The 24,475-nt window shown below is 35.0% G+C and overlaps 1 protein-coding gene across 3 annotated transcripts; it reads right to left on the reverse strand.

Moving 5' to 3' along the window:
* Positions 1–13,935: 13,935 nt before the first annotated feature.
* Positions 13,936–23,954, reverse strand: LOC110657660 (endo-1,4-beta-xylanase 5-like). 3 transcript variants are annotated; one of them, XM_058151408.1, is made up of 9 exons: positions 23,587–23,954; positions 23,421–23,508; positions 17,077–17,159; positions 16,331–16,380; positions 15,888–16,107; positions 15,634–15,797; positions 15,434–15,532; positions 14,537–15,328; positions 13,936–14,372 (listed from the first exon to the last, which is right to left on the reverse strand). In XM_058151408.1, the coding sequence occupies exons 3-9, from the start codon at positions 17,138–17,140 to the stop codon at positions 14,013–14,015; spliced, it is 1,749 nt and encodes a 582-aa protein (XP_058007391.1). In that variant the 5' UTR covers positions 17,141–17,159; positions 23,421–23,508; positions 23,587–23,954; the 3' UTR covers positions 13,936–14,012. The 3 variants fall into 3 exon arrangements, with proteins under 3 accessions (XP_058007391.1, XP_058007390.1, XP_058007389.1); XM_058151407.1 differs by having other exon boundaries at positions 23,346–23,508; XM_058151406.1 differs by having other exon boundaries at positions 23,346–23,954.
* Between the last annotated feature and the right edge of the window lie 521 nt (positions 23,955–24,475).

The raw sequence follows: 24,475 nt of genomic DNA on the forward strand, positions 1-24,475 counted from the left end.
GAAATACTCAATTTCATTAACATAATTTACAATAATTACATGAGTTTATAATTTACATGACAAAAATTAATATCTAACACAAAATACAAAATACAAAATTTATGATGAAGCCTAGTGGTCCTACCAAAATACATTGCACAGATGAGGTGACACCGGACACAAATGCAGATATGAACTCTTACAGTGATCCTAGTTTATGGTCTACTAGGCTTTCACTCCTGGTCTCCAGTACCTACGTGTGGCAAAAAGCGATGCGCTAAGCATACAGCTTAGTGGTGCCAATATAATATAAAAAAATAAACTAAATAATTAAATATGTAGAAATTATGCTATTATTTCATGCAGACTGAAATTTTGATAATTATTTGTGATATCATAAATTTTGTGATTTTTATGTTCATTATTTGGTTGTAAATTTTTAAGACTTATTTTAATTGCCCAAGTAACCTATACCAGTTGACTGGACTGGATAAACGGGTAAACTAGCATTGGGTACTAAGTACCTCAGGCCGTCACACCATCGATCACAAAGTGTCTGCCAGGTGTGTAACAGAATGGCTAACAAGCCATAATAATAATAGGGCATAAAGCCAAGTATGTCAAGTATAACAAAATGGCCAAAAGCCATAGTATCACAAAATGGCACTAAATGCCATAAATCACGAAATGGTACAAAGCCATAGGCAGTACTACAATCGGAACCCTATTGACATGCCAACTTATCCAAACCAATCATACTAGGCATACTAGGGCTTATTAACAAAGTTAGGTGTTTGGTTCTTTGCATTTGATGTTATGGTTGTTACTATTCACATTACTATTCATGCAAAATGTTGACTTTTTCATAATTAATAGGTATACAATTTATAAACACATGGTCATACCACATTTTGTGTCACAAATTTATTGGCATTGGTTTCCAATTGCAATTCAAAGCTTATTAAAAGTAATTCTAAAATTTTAGATTTCATTACTTATGTTTATTGTTCTATTTGACCATTATACAGTGGAAATTTAGCTAAGTTTTTTTCATCAAAGTTATTCCTTAATGTTTCTACTTTAAATCCCTTTTTGAATCACTCCATTTAGAGTTTTGTAGCTCACGTTATGGCATTTTTACCATAACTGGCCGGATTAGCCATATCCAAAATTTTTGGGCAATTTTTGGTTCTGGCAGTTATGGTGAGCTAAATTTGGTCAGCAATTTGAATTAGTTATGTTTAGAATTTGGGTTTCTATTCTTCATGAAAGTTGTTCTACTATATCTAAGCTTTCCATAGGTTCAAGAATCAGATCATTTGGACCTCTCTACATAAAGTTATGGCGATTTGAACAAATACTATTCATATGGTCATTTTTCCAAGTCTGGATTTTGGATACCCAGATTAAGGCCAAATTTAGGTCACTTTAGGTTGGTTTTCTGGGCAGGGTCTCTTCATAAAAAAATGTGGCATTATGCCCCTAGTTTCACCTCCAATTGGCTTTATAGAAGCTACACAAGTCAACTTATGGCTACCCAAACCCACTGGACTCAAAGTCCATAATTTCTAGTAAAAGGGCAGCACCATCAATTCATAATCTAATGCCACAATCACTTCCATTTTATGGTCAAACCATACAAATGGTCACTAATTGACCATTAAAACACCAATTCATTAACTATTTGGCAAAACTCTAATTTTGCCTCAAACCCTAATTGGTCGTAATCACAAATCTTACACTGTACATAAAGTATGAGATTCTAATCCACTTATGCTCATCAAAAGCCATCTCTACACCACTTTAATTCAATTAAAAGTCATCAAAATCACCAATTTCAAGGGGGTCTAACATGCACTTTTTTGTTTCAGTTCCACGAATTCATCACTCAATTAATGGTCCTAACAAAGAATATAGAGAGAGAGATGGAATTTGGTAGTAACCTTTGTTGTCTCTCTTCCAAGGTTTTCCCCAACTTCACTTCCCAATTCTTAGCGGCCAATCACTTCTCCAAGGTCTAACTTTTAATTTTTTTGTTGGAGGTTATAGGTTTTGTGGTGAAAATTGGTAGAGGATCAAGCTAAAAAGAAACAAAATGGAGGAGCCCTCTCAAATGGAGTTTCTGCCAAGCTGTGGAAGGAGGTAGAAGAAGCTGATTTTTTATTAAATTTATCTCCATTTTTGATTTTATACTTGAGCTTTTCAAGTTTTGATTGGCTAAAAATTTTTAATTGCATCATCCTTACATAGTGCTTATGTAATAATTCAATTTAATTCCATTTTGTTTTATGTTTCTTTTCCCTCTCTTCTCTACTCATTTTTACTTAAATTTTCATCAATATTTATTCACATTTTATGTCATATACCTCACTTACTTAAATGGACAAGTTGGTAAAAAATCATCTTTGAAGGTAAAATGACCAAAATGCCCTTCGTTGTGCTTACTAAGCTAAAATTGTTTGTACCAATTTACAAAATATTTCTTGTATTTTCTTAGCAATCTATTGTCATCTAAATCTCAATAATCCTTCACTTAAGTCTCAAAAATTATTTCATAGGGTTCCCCACGGGTCTAGGGTTGCTAACTGTCTTCACAGTCGCTTCCCGTTAGGGTTACCCATCGCCGTAGCATTGGCTCATTTAACCTTATTGCATTTCACTTCTTAAATTTTTTCTTAGCTTTTCTTGTCATTATTTGGTTTATTTATGAATTTTCACTCTAGCTTATATATAATTCCAGATATTCTGGCTGTCCGGATAGACGTTAGTCACCGGAAGAGTAGATTGTACGGACTATCTAAAGTGAGGGTGTTACAACTCTTCCCCTCTAACAAAAATTTCATCCTCAAAATTTATCTGATGCAAACAGTTGAGGGAACTGTTGTCTTATCATCTCTTCACTTTCCTAGGTTGCCTCTTCGGTGTTGTGGTGCCTCCAAAGCACTTTCACTAGTGGAATTTGCTTGTTTCTCAATTCCTTCACTTCCCGAGCTAGAATTCTTATTGGTTCCTCTTCATATGTTAAGTCTGGTTGTATTTCAATTTCTTCCATTGAGATGACATGTGAAGGGTCTGATCTATACCTTCTCAGCATAAATACATGAAACACATTGTGGATCTTATCCAGCTTTGATGGTAAAGCTAGCCTATAGGCCACTGGACCCACATGCTCAACGACTTCATATGGGCCAATGAACCTAGGGCTTAACTTACCCTTTCTTTCAAATCTCAATACTTTCTTCCATGGTGATACTTTGAGAAAGATCTTGTCGCCAACTTTATATTCTATGTCTTTTCTCCTCAAGTCAGCATAAGACTTCTGTTTGTCTGAGGCAACTTTCAAATTAGCTTTGATTAACTTCACCTTCTCCTCATTTTATTTCATTAGGTCTGGTCCCATAATTTTATCTTCACCTAGTTCAGTCCAACACAACGGTGTACTGCACTTTCTCCCATACAGTGCCTCATAAGGAGCCATTTGAATGTTACTCTGGTAGCTATTGTTGTAAGCAAATTCTGCCAGTGGAAGGTATCTGTCCCAACTTCCCTCGAACTCAATGACATAACTCCTTAGCATATCCTCAAGGACCTATCACATATTTCATGTTATTACTATCATTTCTATTTAATATTTATAATAATTTAATGAGTTTTAAAGTTTTACCTGAATCACTCGTTCCGACTACCATCTGTTTGAGAACGAAAAGCCGTGCTAAAATGGAGTTGTGTGCCTAAGGCTTCTTGCAACTTCTTCCAAAATCTGGATATAAACCTCGGGTCTCTATCAGATATAATGGAAATTGGGATTCTATGTAGTCTAACTATTTCACTGATATACAGTTTTGCTAACTTCTCCAGTGAATAGTCAGTTTTGATTGGCAAAAATGTGCTGATTTAGTCAATCTATCTACAATCACCCATACTACATCATGTTTCTTTTGGGTGAGAGGTAGACCACTAACAAAATCCATGGTGACCCGATCCCATTTCCATTCAGGTATGCTTAGGGGCTGTAGCAAACCTGATGGAACTTGGTGCTTTGCCTTGACTTGCTGACATGTTAAGCATTTAGTCACGTAGTCAGCTATGTCCTTCTTCATACCAGGCCACTAATAATGAGGCTTCAGATCATGGTACATTTTAGTACTTTTCGGCTGCATAGTATAAACACTGTGGTGTGCCTCTTTCAGAATGTTTGTCTTCAATTTTCCATCATCTGGTACACACATTCTTCCTTTGTAGTACAAACACCCATCTTCTTTCACCTCATATTCTGTTTCCTTCCCTTCTGTCATTCTGCCCATTATAGCTATTAGTTTCTCATCTACCTTCTGCCCATCTTGTATCTGCTGTACCAAAATAGCTCTATCCTGAGCCAAGGACAAATGGGCATTCAAATATCTCAGTGCTACAATAGACTTTCTGCTCAAAGCATCAGCAACTATATTTGCCTTCCCAGGATGATAATCAATTATAAAATCATAGTCCTTTAAGAACTCAACCCATCACCTCTGTCTAAGGTTGAGCTCCTTCTGGGTTGGCAAGTATTTCAGACTTTGGTGGTTTGTGTATATGTAGCACTTTTCACCATACAAGTGTGCCTCCATATCTTCAATGCGAAGATGATTGCTATTAACTCCAGATCATGGGTGGGGTAATTCTTTTCATGTGGCCTTAGTTGCCTGGAAGCATAGGCGACCACTTTCCCCTCTTGCATAAGAACACACCCTAGCCCATTATGAGAAGCATCACTATAGACCACAAAGTCTTTTCTCGACACTAGCTGTGTTAACATTGGTGCCTCTGTCAACATAGCCTTTAACCTCTCAAAACTAGCTTGACACTTGTCATTCCAGTCAAATTTTACATTCTTCTGTAGTAACTTAGTCAGTGGAGCAGCTATCAGAGAAAACCCCTTCACAAACCTTCTGTAATACCCAGCTAGCCCCAAGACACTTCTGACTTCAGTTGTATTTCTGGTAGGCTTTCATTCCATTACTGCTTCTATTTTCTTGGGATCCACTCTAATCCCATCAGCTGATACTATGTGTCTAAGAAAAGAAATTTCATTCAACCAGAATTCACACTTCGATAGCTTAGCATATAGCTTCTTCTCTTTCAGTTCTGCAGAACAATCCTCATATGCTCATCATGTTCTTCACTGTTCTTAGAATACACCAGGATGTCATCAATAAAGACCACTACAAACCAATCTAAGTATGGATGGAAGATACGGTTCATAAGATCCAGGAAAGCTGCTAGTGCATTTGTCAATCCAAATGGCATCATTAGAAATTCATGGTGCCCATACCGGTTCCTGAATGCAGTCTTAGGCACATCTGCATCCTTTACCCTTAGCTGATGATACCCAATCTTTAAAAATATGCCTGCTCCCTCCAATTGATTAAACAAATCATCAATTTTGGGCAATGGGTACTTATTCTCCATAGTCACTTTATTTAACTGCTGGTAGTCTATACACAGTCTTAATGTCCCATCATTCTTCTTCACAAACAGCACTGAAGCTCCCCATGGTGACACACTGGGGTGTATAAACCCCTTATCTAGTAATTCCTGCAACTGGATTTTCAGCTCCTTCAATTCAGTGGGTGCCATCCTATAAGGAGCAACTAAGGTTGGCCCTGTGCCCGGTATTACCTTAAAAGCAAATTCTACTTTCCTTTCGGGTGGCAAACCAGGTAATTCTTCAGGGAACACATCAGGGAAGTCGCTTACAATGGGTATGTCATGGAGACTAGATCCAGCCTTTCTAGTATCAACAACATGTGCTAGATAGGCTTCATAATCCTTCCTGATCAGTTTCCTTGCAGCAGTGGCTGAGATGACATTAGACAGAAAATCTGTCCTTTCCCCCACAACTGTTATCTCATCATTCTTAGGAGTTTTCAATGTAATCCTCTTCAATCTACAATCCACTGTTGCCTGATGATGTGATAACTAATCCATTCCTAAGATCACATCAAACTTGTGGAACGGCAATTCAATTAGGTTTGCTAAGAACTCATATCCTTGAATCCTCAATGGGAAACCTTTACACACTCTGTTTACCACCACACTGTGGCCTAGTGGGTTAGTGACTAGAATATCTTGATTACTTTTCTCTACTTGAATTCCCCTCTCCACGGGTAATTCAATGCAAATGTACGAATGCGTGGATCCTGGATCCACCAATGCATGTATAGGTATGTCATAGAGAGAAAACATACCCCTGATGACATCTAGAACATCTTGCTCCTCCTGAGCCCTCATAACATATGCCCTGGCTGGTGCCCTTGCTTCTAGCCATTCAATTGCCTCAGATGCAAGTCTCTGTGAAGTGCCAACTGCCTCAGATTTACCCGGCCTTCTATCCCTTTGAGCTGCAGGGGCAGGTCTGTCTGCTGATGCTGGAGCAACTATAACAGTTCTTCTTGCGCAATCTTTTATCTGATGCTTAGTAGACCCACATTAGAAACATTCCCCAGTCACTCGCTAATACTCGCCTCTGTGCCACTTATGACAATGTGGACATGCTGAAAAGGCTACTGGAGCTAGTCCCCTATACACTGTCCCTGGAGAGCTACCTACTGATGGTGTGGACTGACCTCTCCTAGGAGTGAATTGAGATCTGGGCCTCTGGGACTGGCCCTGACCTTGTGTCTGACTAGAACCCTAAGCCAGGGGACCCCTGAATTTCTTACTGGGTGTAGAGGATGAACTGGTCTGACCTGGACCTCTCTTCTGTTGTCTATCTCTTCTGCTCTACTCACTAACTCTGACCCTTTCCACTTTCAGTGTAGCTTTGACTAACTAAGCAAAGTCCGTGATCGTCAATGCAGTAATAAGCAATTTGATGTTATCATTCAACCCTTCTTCAAATCTTCTGCACCTCTCAGCCTCTGTGGGTACTATCTCCCTTTCATATCTGCTCTACCTCACAAATTCCCGTTCGTATTCTAATACTGTCAGCTGTCTCTGCCTTAAACTAATGAATTCTCTTCTTCTTTCTTCCAGATACACATTGCTGACGTATTTCTTTCTAAACTCCATGATGAAAAATTCTCATGTGATCTAGTCTGGTTGCATATCCTTGGATACTATGTCCTCCCACTGATAGGTATCATCTTGAAGCAGGGACACAACACCTTCTAAGTTCTACTCTGGGGTGCAGTGGAGTTGCCTGAGGACCCTTTCTGTCCTTTCTAGCCAATTTTCGGCTGTTGCAGGATCATATTCTTTCTTTCCAAGAAAGTCCACAGCCCCATACTTTCTCAACTTCTCCAAATGGGACTTCTGTGGTGTTGGTTGTGCTAACGGGATTGTTAGGAATGCCCCCATCATTTGTCTGAAAAAGGTCATCATTTGCTCAAATAATGCCTGTTGGGGTTGTGCAAGTCCCTCAGGTATTGGTGGAGCAAGAGCTCCCCTACCTCCAGCTTCAGCCACGGGTGGAGCATGACTTTCCATGTCTTCCTCTACTGCTCTCTGCGAGGTCGGATCCATATCCTAACCAAAATGATAAAAAACAAACAGATCTGCATTAGTGTCACCTCAACTCTTACAAATACAATGCATTGTACATACTCTATCTAGACCCAGAAATGCCTAAACCGTGCTCTGATACCACTAAATGTGACACCCTTTATCCATCTACAGTGTAGCCGAGCGAGGCATGTCACACTCGGTGCTAGAGCGTCTTAACTTATCTTATTTCATTTCTCAGTAATTACATTTTGTTTTATTAATTTAAGGTTAATTTATTAACCGGAGAAACTGACAGAGCTTCCCCTGAATTATTCATAATTTTGACAATTTCCACCTGTTAAAAATCTCAATAATAATTTCAAATATATGTAGCTTTTCTCAATCTCAAATCTCATCTCAATAATATCTCAAACTCAAATCTTTATTCATTCCCTGCATAAATAAATAAATGCTCACATTCATAAAGAAATACTCAATTTCATTAACATAATTTACAATAATTACATGAGTTTATAATTTACATGACAAAAATTAATGTCTAACACAAAATACAAAATACAAATTTTCTAATGAAGCCTAGTGGTCCTATCAAAATACACTGCACGGATGAGGTGACACCGGACACAAATGCAGATCTAAACTCTCACAGTGATTCCAATCTATGGTCTATTGGGCTCTCGCTCCTGGTCTCCAGCACGCAAAAAACGACGCGCTAAGCATACAGCTTAGTGGTGCCAATATAATATAAAAAAATAAACTAAATAATTAAATATGCAAAAGTTATGCTATTATTTCATGCAGACTAAATTTTTGATAATTATTTGTAATATCCTAAATTTTGTGATTTTTTGTTTATTATTTGGTTATAAATTTTTAAGACTTATTTTAATTACCCAAGTAACCTATACCAGTTGACTGAACTGGATAAACAGGTAAACTAGCACTGGGTCACACCATCGGTCACAAAGTGTCTGCCAGGTGTGCAACAGAACGACTAACAAGCCATAATAATAATCGGGCATAAAGCCGAGTATGTCAAGTATAACAAAATGGCCAAAAGCCATAGTATAAAAAAATGGCATTAAATGCCATAAATCACGAAATGGCATGAAGCCATAGGTAGTACTGCAACCGGAACCCTATTGGCATGCCAACCTATCCAAACCAATCATATTAGGCATACTAGGGCATATTAATAAAGTTAGGTGTTTGGTTCTTTACATTTGATGTTATGGCGGTTACTATTCACATTACTATTCGTGTAAAATATTGACTTTTTCATAATTAATAGGTATGCAATTTCTAAACACATGGTCGTACCACATTTTGGATCACAAATTTATTAGCATTGGTTGCTAATTGCAATTCAAAGTTATTAGAAGTAATTCCAAAATTTCAGATTTCATTACCTATGTTTACTATTCCATTCCATTGGACCATTCTATAGTGGAAATTTAGCTAAGTTTTCTTCATCAAAGTTGTTCCTTAATGTTTCTACTTTAAGTCCCTTTTTGAATTACTCCATTTGGAGTTTTGTAGCTCAAGTTATGGCATTTTTACCATAACTAGCCGGATTGGTCATGTCTAAAATTTCTGGGCAATTTTTGGTTTTGACAGTTTTGATAAGCTAAATTTGGTCAACAATTTGAATTAGTTATGGTCAGAATTTGGATTTCTATTCTTTATAAAAGTTGTTCTACTATATCTAAGCTTTCCATGGGTTCAAGAATCAGGTCATTTGGACCTCTCTACACAAAGTTATGGCCATTTGAACAAATACTATTCATATGGTCATTTTTCCAGGTCTAGATTTTGGATGCCCAGATTCAAGCCAAATTTAGGTCACCTTAGGTTGGTTTTCTGGGCAGGGTCTCTTCATGAAAAATGTGGCATTATGCCCCTAGTTTATCTCCAATTAGCCTTACACCAATTGAAGCTACACAAGTCATCTTATGGCTGCCCATACCCACTGGACTCAAAGTCCAGAATTTCTAGCAAAAGGGCAGCACCACCAATTCATAATCTAATGCCACAATCACTTCCATTTTATGGTCAAACCATACCAAATGGTCACTAATTAACCCTTAGAACACCAATTCATTAACTATTTGGCAAAACCCTTATTTTGCCTCAAACCCTAATTGGTCATAATCACAAATCTTACACTACACATAAAGTATGGGATTATAATCCACTTATGCTCATCAAAAGCCATCTCTACATCACTTTAATTTAATTAAAAGTCATCAAAACCAACAATTTCAAGGGGGTCTAACATGCACATTTTTGTTTCAATTCCACCAATTTATCACTCAATTAATGGTCCTAACAAAGAATATAGAGAGAGAGATGAAACTTGGCACTAACCTTTGTTGTCTCTCTTCCAAGGTTTTCCCCAACTTCACTTTCTTCTCAATTCTTGGTAGCCAATCACTTTTCCAAGGTCTAACTTTTAATTTTTGTGTTGGAGGTTATAGGTTTTGTGGTGAAAATTGGTAGAGGATCAAGCTAAAAAGAAACAAAATGGAGGAGCCCTCTCAAATGGAGTTTCGGCCAAGCTATGGAAGGAGGTAGAAGAAGCTGATTTTTTATTAAATTTATCTCCATTTTTGCTTTTATACTTGAGCTTGTCAAATTTTGATTGGCTAGAAATTTTTAATTGCATCATCCTTACATAGTGCTTATGTAATAATTCAATTTAATTCCATTTTGTTTTATATTTCTTTCCCTCTCTTATCTACTCATTTTTAATTAAATTTTCGTCAATATTTATTCACATTTTATGTCATATATCTCACTTACTTAAATGGACAAGTTGATCAAAAATCATCTCTGAAGGTGAAATGACCAAAATGCCCTTCATTGTGCTTACTAAGCTAAAATTGTCTGTATTGATTTACAAAATTTTTCTTATATTTTCTTAGCAATCTATTGTCATCTAAACCTCAATAATCCTTCACTTGAGTCCCAAAAATTATTTCACAGGGTTCCCTACGGGTCTTGGGTTACTAACTATTTTCACAGTCGCTTCCCGTTAGGGTTACCCATCGCCGTAATATCGGCTCATTTAACCTTATCGCATTTCACTTCTTAAAATTTTTCTTAACTTTTCTTATCATTATTTGGTTTATTTATGACTCCTCACTCTAGTTTATATATAGTTCCAGATATTCTGGTTTTCCGAACAGACGTTAATCATCGGAATAGTAGAATGTACAGACTATCTAAAGTGAGGGTGTCACACAGGCCATATGCCCGTGTGGAAAAACTGATGAAGTCACATGGGCCATATGATTTCATCTGAAAATTGTTGCTTCCCTTAAATTTTTGCCTTTGTTGAACTTGAGAAGTAACATGCACTGTGGGACTTCTCAGGAAAATCTCGACTATTCTCCAAATAATTTTTCTTTGACTTTTTCACCCCTCCAAACCTTCAAATAACATCAAATCATCTCTACTTCAACCTTTTTATCTTCAAATCACCATGAAACCTATTAAAAATATGAAAATTCTAAAAATTAAATATAAAATACTAAAATTAGAAATTTAACTAAATTAAATACTCAAATGCTATAAAATACTAAATTTAAAAAGAAAAATGGATGCAAAATGACTCTAAAATGCTTATATAAAATATGCACATCAATGAATTATCCTTAGAACAGTGTCACCATGCCTTAAAATAACATTTTACTTTCCACCATTTTAGACTTTCCACCATTTTAGAACTACTATTTTCTAGCACTATTTAATTCTCTTTAGCCTTCACTAATTTCTCTATTTCTTTTTCTATTTCTAATTGAAGCAATGATGCTTTTCTTACTTGGTTTATAATCCAATCACTCAATTATTAATATTAATTAAATAATAATTTAAAAATATACGGTCACATCTCACAATAATTTTATTTTGTAGCTTTATTTTTATTATTATTAGTTTTTATTTTACTTTTTTCACTTCATTATTAACCATATATTTAAGAGTAAGGAAAACAAAATTAAAATAAATTAATTTTTTGGAAGAGTTAAAATCGCACAAATTATGAATTAAATTAAAACAATTTAAATAAATATATTAATATTATTTATTTGAGTTGTCATTTCCTTGAATCTCCACTAATATTTCTATTTCTTTTTCTAACTGAATTATTAATGTTTTTCCTAATTGATTTATAATTCAATCACTCATTTATTAATGACTAATTAAATCATAATTTAAAAATATATTGTTACATTTCATATAAGTTTATTTTGTAGTTTAATTTATTATTATTATTTCTTATTTTACTTTTCTCACTTTATTAAGCACAACATAATTAAAATAAATTAATTTTTATTTGTCAAAAAAAGTTAAACTAACACAAATTGTCAATTAAATTAAAACAAATCAAATCAAATTAATAATATATTGTAATCAATTATTATAAAGTCAACCTACATTCTCTATATAAAGTCATCCAAATACACAATATGCACTCTTTTATATAGTTAATACAATTTTTTTCCTAAAAAGTTGAGAATTATCTTTCAAATCTTCACTATAAGAGATTAACAATTTTTTTTTTCCATTTTCTTTTTATTTGCTTTTTTGCATTAGATTATTTTCATATTTTAGTTAAATAACTATTTTTTTAACAAAAAAAAAATGTCAAAGATACATAAAACTAAAATTATATCAAAAATTTAAGTGTAAGCAAGAATAACTGGAAATATTAACTGAAACTAATTCAAGAAATAGAATGTATGTAATAATTTTGTCAATAAATCAAATGTTAAAATAATCCAAATTTGTACTCTTATCAGATAGGTAGTAATTTAGGTAGTGACCTTATCAGATTACATAGTAAATATAGCTATATGATAGTCTGTCATTCATTAATTGTTTGTGGACTTATTGAATCTGTTTCAAATAATAATAATAATAATAATAATAATAATAATAATAATAATAATAACTACTGATGAACCAATAATACGACAAATTGAAACTCTGATAAAAAAAATTAAATGTAACATAAATTTTAGTTTTTTCTTCAAAAATATATATCAAATTTTTTGTTAATTAAAAAATAAAATGTAAAAGGAGGAGTTTAAAAAAAAAAAAAAAAAAAAAAAAAAAATATATATATATATATATATATATATTATTAATTCAAACAATATTTTTTTGCATTAAAATAACTATTTAAATTATATTTCCTTTTTTCTTTTAGTATATATAAAAGAAGAGATTGCAGACATTAGCTTTTCTATTCAACTTTTTCACATAATGTTGGAATTTTTATTTTCTTGAACACAATTGTTTCTTATTTTTATTTATTTTGAACACATTAATTTTCTTTTATATATATATATATATATATATATATATATATATATATATATATATATATATATATATATATATAAAATTTCCCTTGAAAGAAATAGTTTATACAGGTTCCCAGGCATTTGGAAATCACACAATCCACGCAAAGAGGCAGCTTTGGCTTTCAATTACACTAATTTGCTTAATCTATCAACACTCAAAAAGCAAATCATGAGAGCTAAGAAAATTTCAAGAGCAACCCTACAAATTATCTCCAAATTATATAAAATTACGAGTTCAAATTATGCAATTAATCATCGGAGTTGTATATAGAAAATAATCCTATTCAATTTTTATGTATTTAAATGATTCTATATATTTTTTAATTCAAAAGGTTATTTATATTTTTCATAATTTATAAATAATCTTATTTAGTTTTTATGTATTGAAATGATTTTATGTATTTTTTTAATTCAAAAAATTATTTATATTTTTCATAATTAAAAAATAAATTATTATAAAATATATTAAAAAATTATTTTATTTGTAAAATTTTAATGTATCTTATTTATTTATATTATAATAATATTTTTAATTTTATTATAAAAAAATAATGAAAATCAACTTAAAATTATTTTCAAAATTTAAATAAATTTTAAAAAGTTAATAGATTGATTAATAGATTATTTTATTTTTTTAAAACTATATTTTGTTATATCACACAAGTGTATTATTTAATACTTTTAATAACAAAAGATATAAAGATATAAAATATTTAATTGTAAAATTCAAAAAGGTTGATTAGTATATTATTTTTATTATATTAATTTATAAGAAATAAATTGCCTAAATAGAAGCTGATATGCATCGACCATTAGAACATCAACAACCAACACCATATAGTCCATTTACTTTTGAAAAAAATTAAAATCTATTTATAGCCACTTCTGCCTCGGCCTATTCTCCTTTTGCACTTATTTATACAGAACTACCGTCATCTACATATTTTCCCTCTCCTTTCTTATCCAAACCTATTCTTCGTGCATTTCAGCCACGACGTTTTCACCCAGAACCAACTAACTCATCATCTGATGAATCTCTACTAAGAGATCCAGCTAAAGGCAAAGCTCCTATCACGATTTTATAAGTAACTATATAGACATGTTTTTGTAAAAAAATCAGATTTCATGATTTAATTAAATAATCATAAATCGTTAGACTCAACCTATCAAAGAAAAGACTCAGGTGGCAAATCGCATAAGCAATGTTGGATTAGCTGCACCAGTGCTTGAGACCACATTAAGCTTTTGAACCAAAGAAAATTTTTTTGCAGAAGGGTGATGAATTTTCACGCTGTAAACTCCATGGGAAAGGGACGCCTCAAAGAAGCCATTTCCATCCGTCCTGCCAGCCAAGGACTTGACAGCAATCCGCCGAGCCAACAGCTTGTCAACTACATCACCAGTGGGCAAGTTCTTGAAATTGTTATCTGTCAGACACATCCTGTAGCATCCCTGCGGTTTCCAGGCCGACCAGATCACAATTCCTGCCACTTTCGGGTGACTGTGTCCCTCCCTTAGAATCTGCTCCAAGTATTGTGCCTGTCCATGAAATCCATAAAAATATATGTATAAGTTCAGCTTTCCGATATCGTTCATAACACATTCATAGTATACCTTCTAATAGCAAACTAGCCTACAACTGCTAAAACAAAATCAAATAATTTATATTAATGTAAGCAAAATCTGATCATTTATCTTATTACCTGATAGGGGCCGCTTTGAACATCTACTTCTGTGAGCCAAATGGGGAAATTGGTAGCAGCAAGTGTATCAATGGAAGCCCTCATATAAGCAAGGTTTGGAGCGGCACTACTGAAATGGGATTCAAGTCCAATCCCCAATTTAAGATTTCCATTACCAGGAAATGCCTTAATATCTCTCAGCTTTTGCAGGTACTTAGCCGGTGTAGAATCGTCATCTCTACCATCTTCAATGGTGTTATAGTCGTTCAAGAACAAAGTCGAAGTTCCATCAATCTTCTGAGCCAAGTTATAGAAAACTGCAGAAGCATTTTGCCCTAATTTTCTCTCAAAGAAATTGAAGTGCAGGTTTTCATTAACAACATCCCAGCCAATGACTTGCCCTCTGTACCTTGACATGATAGAGTTGATCCTCTCAGTGGTGGCCTTGGAAAGATCGGTAGGAGAGAGTGAATTGATCCATCCTTGCTGATACTTGGGATCATCCCAGAACACATTGTGGCCTCGGACTATTACATTGTTCTTCTTGGCGAACTGAAGCATGGCGTCAGGGACTGAGTAGTCCACTTTGCCCTGCGAGGGTTCTGTGCTATACCACTTCATTTCATCCTCAAATACTGTCACTGTGAACCTGGAAGTGAACCATTTTTGATAGGCGTTGTTGTAGAGGATATTTTTGTTTATAGCACAGCCAAATGGGAAACTTGCTTTCTTTAGTTTTATTGAGATATTAGCATTAGATAAGGGTTTTCCTTGACTATCCACTGCCTGGATCCTTACCTTAGTCTTTCGGGTCTGCAAGATTTATGTTGATAATGATAAATTAGTAGCAATTGATTTATGTTTTTCATGATTAAGAACAATAATTGATGGAGAAATGATTTCAGTGAATTTAATTACCTTTTCGATGGCTTGATCTTGATGAGACATCCATTGCTTTTTGGTGAAGGGTTGTAATGAGATGCTATCCACCCATATGTCAATCAATGTGTTGTTACTCTGTACAAATTTATTAGAATTATATGCACAAATTCATTGTGTGATATTGCGAATAATTAAAAAAATGAAAAAAGAAATGCGCAAATGGAATAAAGGATTACCTCGAAATAAAGTTGAGCAGGGCCTGAGGCATCAACAGCGAGGCCACCCTTAAGCATGGACCAGCAATTGGACTCGGCAAAAATAGCACCAGCATGTACGTACCCTGTTTGAGTCTTGAAAACAGCTGATACTGGAATTCTTCCCTTACTCACTTGAATCCAGGCTGAATTAAATTAACACAAAAGCTTAATTATGATTAGCCATAAGTAAATACATTAATACTAGTCAGTGGATGAAATGAGCAAAAACCTACCAGAGAAAGTGTAGATTTTGTTCTTTTGCAGGTAAAGATTCTGTGAGACACTATCGTAGGAGTGAACTCTGGAATTAGCTACAATGAAGTTGTTGTTTCCCAATTTCCTGTGCTCTATTTTAGCATCTCCAAACGTAGACCATCCCTTCAACCCTTCATTCAGCTCTGGGTTTCGAATGACTCCTCCATTATATTGAGGTCTTTGAGGACTTGCCAAACACTAATAATTAATTACCAAAAAAAATAGAATAAATAATTAGAAAACCAGATATTAAATTATTTTTTTAATTTTATGAATTATAATTATTTTTGCTACATTCCATAAATCACTTGATGAATTTTAGTTCATTAATATTAAAATTATTTTCAGTGTTGTAAGGGGTTGGGTTTAAATTTTTATTAAAATTAAATAAAAAAATTAAAATTAAAGATGAAATAATTACCTCGATCGAAGCAGTGTAATCGTAGGATAAAGTGTTAACAGTATTCAGACCTATAAAATGAATGAAATTATAAGTAAAAGATGTTCTTTTTGACTAAATATAGAAAGGCAAATTTCAATTAATGTTATCAATAGAATTGAAATTTGGATGAAAATTGTTTCCATGATTCAATTTAAGAAATGAAACTTATATCCAAAGTAAAAGAATATATATTATGTAAGAATTAATTCATTATTTATCTAAAAGAATATCGGTTATTTAGTTTTTTTACCAACTTTTTATAAAGTATAATAAAAGAACCAGCTTACTTTGTACCCGAATCACCGATTCATTAGATCAATTCAGGGCAATCTAAGTTTTATAACGGACAAAAAAAATAATATAAAAAACAGTGAAGAAATCCTTAAAAAAAAATGGCTTTATGGTTATAATAATAATAATAATAATAATAATAATAATCTATCAGTGCAGCCCAATTATTTTTCATGTTTTACTGAGAAAAATAGCAATAAAAAATAAACAAGAGAAATAGTCTATCCATACTGATTCCTTCAGGCACATTAAACCATTGTCTTGATCAGGATAGAAGGAGTTAATCTGAACTTTCTAGTGAGATTTTCTAATTAAAACATGCATAATATTAATATCAACAGTTGCTCTTCTCCGTCCTTGCCATTACAGAAAGGAAAAGAAAAAAGAGTTATAATAATAATTAAAATAACCAAATAAAGAACATAATATACAACCTATTAAAAGAAGAATACACCACAGCACCAACCCAGCCATATTGCTCTTCTCACTAATCTTCATTGTCTTACACAAACAAAACCTGAAAAATCCAAATCAAATCAAATCAAATCAAATCAAATGCAGTGGAATGAGAAAATATTAATGCATGTATTTATCCATGCATGCCTATGTATATATAGAGATCATAAACAGACCAGTGAAGTGAAAAGAAACTTAGATTTTTTAGATAATTAATTTACCAAGACTAAGATTGTAGAGAAGGGAATATGAAAGCAGCAGTGATTGAAAGGTTTTTGCAAGGACATGAGTTGAATCCAATTGCATCTTCATTTATATATTTATAGAAAGGGATATGAAGCATGGAAGGAAGGAGAGAGAGAATGCATTTGATATAGGGAAATGAGCTATACATATTAAAACTTTTCCTTCTAATTAACTCAACTCAACTAAACTAAACCTTTATTCCAAAAATTTTGGTCGGCTATATGGATTCGCTTTATCCACTCTAAACGATTTTGGGTTAAATCCAGAGAAATGTGTAATGCTTCTAGGTCATGTTATACTACTCTCCTCCAAGTCAATTTAGGTCTACCCCTTTTTTTCTTTTTATCCTCTAACCTAACCTAAAGTGTTCTACTTGTCTAACTGGAGCCTCCGTATGTTTATGTTTCATATGACAAAATCACCTCAATCTCCCTTCTCTCAATTTATCCCCCCTTCTAATTAACATCAATATTTAATTTCATTCCAATTTTGGAAAAATGAAGAATATATAAAAGGAACAGAAATATTTTTCATTACTTTGAATATCAATCAATTTATAACTGAACGAATAAGAAATCATATTGTTGTTGCTATGCTGAATAAAAAAGCTTCACCATGAGCCCAAACACTCTCCCTCCCCTCCTCCCTCTACCAAAAACTAGCCAACCATCATCTGTATACTTTAAGAACTTCCTATCTAATTGGGATACTGAATATTTTTGGCGATTGTTCTCCAAGATGTGGTCTATCAGAGATATCTTCATTCCACAAAAACGAACAAGGCGTTTGGATTTGTTAGACTTCATGAACCCAACATCACTCAAGCTTTCATTTTTAGTTGAATTTCTTCACTCAACAACAAAGCATAAACATCATCATAATTGGCACATTCCGCGCTTCAATGGCACGAACAAAGGGACGGTACTCACTACCTAACCCTTTTAGAATATCATTAACAAGAGTTTCATCAGACACAGGTGCTTGAAGACGCATGTAACTATCAATCGAATCAGTGCCATTAGATAAATGCTTGAGCTGTTTCCAAAGTTGAAGAATTTGAGTTCTAGAACCAGCGGAATGGAATATATGGATGCAAGTTTCGTCCAAGCTGCCTTTACAGTGGTATTGCCAACAATTTTCGGTAGAATAATATCAGAAACATAGGAGAACAACCAGCCAAGAGCATCTGGTCTTGTCGAAACCAGAGATCATGCTCAGGATTGGGCCTATTATCATCAAGAAATTGGGATGTCAGAGTGGCAGTGTCAGAGATATATCGAGACAAATTGTACCCATGCAGTAATGGTACCAAGAACTCCGCCTAAGTAGTTTGCGCTTAGCCGGTCCCAAGCCCGGATAAAGGAGGAGGGTTGCGGTAGGTGACAACCAGCGTAAAAATTTCGTCACACCTTATGATATGGATTCAAATGATATAAATGTTGGGGCGTCCTCTACTAACAACGCGCTGCATCGGAGCCCGGGTGTAGTGAGAAATATGCAAGGGTGTAGGGCGTTCACCGAAAGCGACGCGCCATGCCAGTGCCCGGGTGTGGTGTTAAGTGAGCAAGGGTTCCCACATCATGGACGGGTGTGGGTAAAGAAGTTAGTCCATAGGACAGATAGTAGAATAAATAGTGGAACAGAACACAAGATAGACATAGAAAACAATAAAAGATATCATTGAAGGAGACCAATTAGGAAGGAGCAGGATAGTAGGAGGATAGGGTTGGTACTTGGAATGTTGGATCACTTATAGGAAAATTAATGGAGCTTGTGGATACCTTGGAAAGGAGAAGGGTGAATATTGCTTGCATTCAGGAGACTAAATGGGTAGGAGAGAAAAGTAAGGAAGTGGGTAATTCATGGTACAAACTATGGTTTACAGGAAAGGAGAGAAACAAGAACGGAGTGGGCATAATTATAGACAGGACATTGAAAGACGCAGTAATAGCTGTTAAAAGAGTAGGAGATAGAATTATACTAGTAAAGGTAGTACTAGAAGGAGAAACAATAAATATAGTTAGTGCTTATGCCCCACAAATAGGACTAAACAGTGAGAGTAAACAAAGGTTTTGGGAAGATATGGATGATTTAATGCAAAGCATACCGAATGAAGATAATGTTTTCATTGGTGGAGATTTGAATGGGCATGTAGGAAGTGATAGATAAGTTTATGAGAATGTTCATGGAGGTTTTGGTTTTGGCAGTCAAAATGAGGAGGGAAAAAGTATCTTGGATTTTGCTATGGCATACGACCTAATACTAGCAAATACCTACTTTATAAAAAGAGTCACATTTAGTGACTTTCAAAAGTGGGCAACATAGAAGCCAAATCGACTTCCTCTTAACTAGGAAGACAAATAGAGCTTTATGTAAGGATTGCAAGGTCATTCCAGGAGAAGTTTTAACAAGTCAACATCGGTTGGTGGTCTTGGATGTCAAGTTTAGGAACAATTTAAGTAAGGTCAGAAGAAATAGTGTAGCTCGAACAAAGTGGTGGGAGTTCAAAGGAGTAAAGCAAGTGAAGTTCAAAAATGAGCTTCTCGAGTCTGAAGTATGGAAGCTGGATATGGAGGCCAATGATATGTGGATACAAATGGCATCAAAGATTAGAGAAGTAGCTAGAAAAGTACTTGGAGAGTCTAAAGGATATGGACCACCCTCAAAAGAGAGATGGTGGTGGAATGAGGAAGTACAAAAGGCAGTGAAGAGAAAAAGGGAATGGTATAAGAATGTAACACCCTAGGCGAATCCCACATCGACAAAACACGGGAGAGATGCTGGGTATATAAGTTGATGGTTTGTAACCCCTAATGACGCGTTTTAAAACCGTGAGGGCTTCGGCCCAGAGCGGACAATATCACTAGTGGGCCGGGCCGTTACATTTGTGGTATCAGAGCCGCTCCTCGTGCAACCTTGAGCGATGGTGGGGCAAACCTCAGCGAGGACGCTGAGTCCCATAAGGGGGTTGGATTGTAACACCCTAGGCAAATCCCACATCGATAAAACACGGGAGAGATGCTGGTTTTATAAGTTGATGGTTTGTAACCCTTAGTGACGCGTTTTAAAACCGTGAGGGCTTCAGCCCAGAGCGGACAATATCACTAGTGGACCGGGCCATTACATTTGTGGTATCAGAGCAGCTCCGCGTGCAACCTTGAACGATGGTGGGGCAAACCTCAGCGAGGACGCTGAGTCCCATAAGGGGGGTGGATTGTAACACCCTAGGCAAATCCAACATCGACAAAACACGGGAGAGATGCTGGGTATATAAGTTGATGGTTTGTAACCCCTAATGACGCGTTTTAAAACCGTGAGGGCTTCGGCCCAGAGCGGACAATATCACTAGTGGGCCGGGCCGTTACATTTGTGGTATCAGAGCCGCTCCGCGTGCAACCTTGAGCGATGGTGGGGCAAACCTCAGCGAGGACGCTGAGTCCCATAAGGGGGGTGGATTGTAACACCCTAGGCAAATCCCACATCGACAAAACACGGGAGAGATGCTGGTTTTATAAGTTGATGGTTTGTAACCCTTAGTGACGCGTTTTAAAACCGTGAGGGCTTCAGCCCAGAGCGGACAATATCACTAGTGGGCTAGGCCATTACAAAGAAATTACCTAAATGTGATAATAATTAGGCATATGAACAGTACAAGATAGTAAAGAAAGAGGCAAAAAAGGCAGTTAGTCAAGCAAGAGCACAGGCCTTTGAAAAGTTATATGAGAAACTTGAAACTAAAGAAGAGGAGAAAGATATTTATAGATTAGCAAGGAGGAGAGAAAGGAAATGTCAAGATCTCAATCAAGTTAGGTGCATTAAGAATAAAGAAGGAAAAGTGTTGGTGAAAGATGAGGACATTAAAGAAAGATGGAGAAATTATTTTAATGATCTCTTTAATAATAGTCAAAATGGTAATAGCATGAATATAGATTATAGAACAATAGAAAAGAATGTGAATTATACTAGAAGGATTAGATCTTTAGAAGTAAAGGAAGCACTTAAGAGAATGAAAGTGGGTAAAGCCTGAGGACCCGATGAAATACCAATTGAAGTGTGGAAGTATTTGGGAGATATGGGAGTGGCATGGTTAATTAAATTATTTAATAAGATTCTAAACTCAAAGAAAATGCCTGATGAATGGAGGAAGAGTATTTTAGTACCTATTTTTAAAAATAAGGGAGACATACAGAGTTGCTCAAACTATAGGGGAATTAAACTCATGAGCCATACTATGAAGTTGTGGGAGAGAGTTGTGGAGCATCGACTACGTCATGATACTTCTATCTCTCTCAATCAATTTGGTTTCATGCCCGGTCGTTCAACTATGGAAGCAATCTTTCTCATTAGAAGCTTGATGGAGAAATATAGAGATGTGAAGAAAGATCTACATATAGTTTTTATTGATTTGGAGAAGGCTTATGATAGTGTTCCAAGAGAGGTCTTATGGAATGTGTTAGAACAAAAGAGGGTATCTGTTAGGTACATACAAGTATTGAAAGATATGTATGAAGGAGCAACTACTATTGTGTGCACAGTGGGAGGGGACACAAGAGATTTTCCGATCTCAATTGGATTACACCAAGGATCAGCCATAAGCCCTTACATTTTTACATTAGTTTTAGATGAACTGACGAAACATATACAAGAGAGTATTCCTTGGTGCATGATGTTTGCGGATGATATTGTTCTGATAGATGAGACACGAGAAGGAGTCAATAGAAAGCTAGAACTTTGGAGAAGTACTCTAGAGTCAAAGGGTTTTAAGTTAAGTAGAACGAAGACAGAATACATGCATTGCAAGTTCAGTGAAGGCCAAACTGGTGATAGGGAAGGAGTTAGTTTGAATGGAGTGATACTGTCCCAAAGTAATCACTTTAAATATTTAGGCTCAGTCCTTCAAGTAGATGGGGGATGTGAGGAGGATGTTAGTCATAGGATTAAAGCCGGATGGTTGAAGTGGAGACGTGCCACAGGAGTTTTATGTGATCGTAAGATTCCCAATAAATTGAAAGGAAAATTTTACCGTACAGCCATACGACCGGCTATGTTATATGGTAGTGAGTATTGGGCACTGAAAGAGTCATATGCATCTAAGATAAGAGTTGCAGAGATGAGAATGTTAAGGTGGATGAGTGGTCATACTAGACTAGATAAAGTCCGTAATTAGAGTATTAGAGAAAAGATAGGAGTGGTGCCAATTGAAGATAAGTTGAGAAAAGGGAGATTGAGGCGGTTTGGTCATGTGAAGCGTAGACATACGGAGGCGCCAGTTAGACAAGTAGAGTACATTAGGTTAGAGGATAGAAAGAAAAAAAGGGGGTAGACCTAAATTGACTTGGAGGAGAGTAGTACAACATGACCTAGAAGCATTACACACTTCTGAGGACTTAACCCAAAATCGTTCAGAGTGGAGAAAACGAATCCATATAGTCGACCCCAAATTTTTGGGATAAAGGCTTAGTTGAGTTGAGTTGAGTTGAGTTGCAGTAATGGTACCAAGAGTCCTTTCCATAGTACATAGTTTGAGGAATTTAATTTCACAGAGGTAAACTGAGTGACATTGGTGGTGTAGAAAGAGAAGAAATAACAGTATTGGTGCTAGAAACCAAAGCTTGAAAAGAGGAAGAGTCTGCCATGGTCAGATGGCTCTGATACCATGTGAGAGATAGATCAACCATATCATGTGTTGCTGTCAGATATATATATATATATATATATATATATATATATATATATATATATATATATATATATATATATATATATATATATATAGACGTTGGAGGTGGCAGACCTATACCCTGTTGTTACACAGTTGAAGCTTGTTACAAGGATAAATACTTGAAGATAAATATATGATTATCTACACGAGATACACTCTATCATCAATATCTAAACAATCTGTGGATAGGTGTGTGCAAGCTACGTGCCTTCCCCTGCTTTACATCAACGAAACCAGAAACCTGATGTTGCAAAACGTAAAAGGACAAGTATAGCTCACCCTTCTAGAGCTGGATATGCAAGGCAAAACAATACGAATCCAAGAACTCAACCTCTCTTCTGGCAAACCACCTACCCATAAGAAGCAGACGCTTTTAATCCTCAAGAGCCAAGGTTGCAGAATGATTATACTTGGCCTCCCAGCAGACAAACAAACCGCGACCCTGCGAAAAACACTAACTCATTTGACATATGCCCCGGATTACCAAATGGAACCTATATTTCAGGTGGAGCTAACCAACCATCTGCGAAGAGTTCATTTCCTTAGATCTCTGAACAGCGAAAAAGCTCAAGCTTGATTCATCCCGAATCCTAATCTCCACATCAAGTCCGGACTTTATGCATAAGATTATTGCTGTAGATGTCAAAAAAACGAAGTTTCACTTCACCGTGGTGGAAGAGCCACGTTGCGAAGCCTTCTCTGCCACATGAATTTTTCTCGGCTGTCAAACTATCCCCACCATCTTCGCAAGAGAACTTCGAGAATTCCTCTGATGACGACTTCAACACACACGTGTCATAGAGCCCCTCCCCGACTCCTTCATGCTGAAGTGGGACCTCTCCGGGTCCTCCCCAATCATTGACGACAAGGTTGCTAGAGTTCCCTACCCAAGAGTAGGGGTAACTTAAACTGAATAAACTGATTTTAATTCGGTAATTTGATTTTATTTTTTAGATAATTCGATTTGATTTAATTTTAAATTTCAAAAACTTTAGTTATTTTAGTTCAATTTAATTTAAAAAAAAAATTAATTGAACCGAATTAAACTTAATTGCTTTATTGATTTTTAAATTATTTTATTTTTATAAGGAATTTATATATTATATGTATTTATATATATATATATATATATATATATATATATATATATATATATATATATATATATATATATATATATATATATAAATTGTTTAATTTCATTGCTTAATGGTTATTAGGTTTAAATGAATGTCAAAATTAGAATAAATAACTTAAAAATCAAGTTTAAATAAAAAAACAAAGTCCAAAGATATATCAATTGGAACCGAATTGAACCAAATTAGAATGGTTTGATTCGGTTTTATTTTTTATGCATTTAGATTCAATTTCTAAAATATGATAATTCGATTTTAATAGTTTGATTCGGT

Source organism: Hevea brasiliensis, chromosome 8 (assembly GCF_030052815.1).
Source record: "Hevea brasiliensis isolate MT/VB/25A 57/8 chromosome 8, ASM3005281v1, whole genome shotgun sequence".
Lineage (NCBI taxonomy): Eukaryota > Viridiplantae > Streptophyta > Magnoliopsida > Malpighiales > Euphorbiaceae > Hevea > Hevea brasiliensis.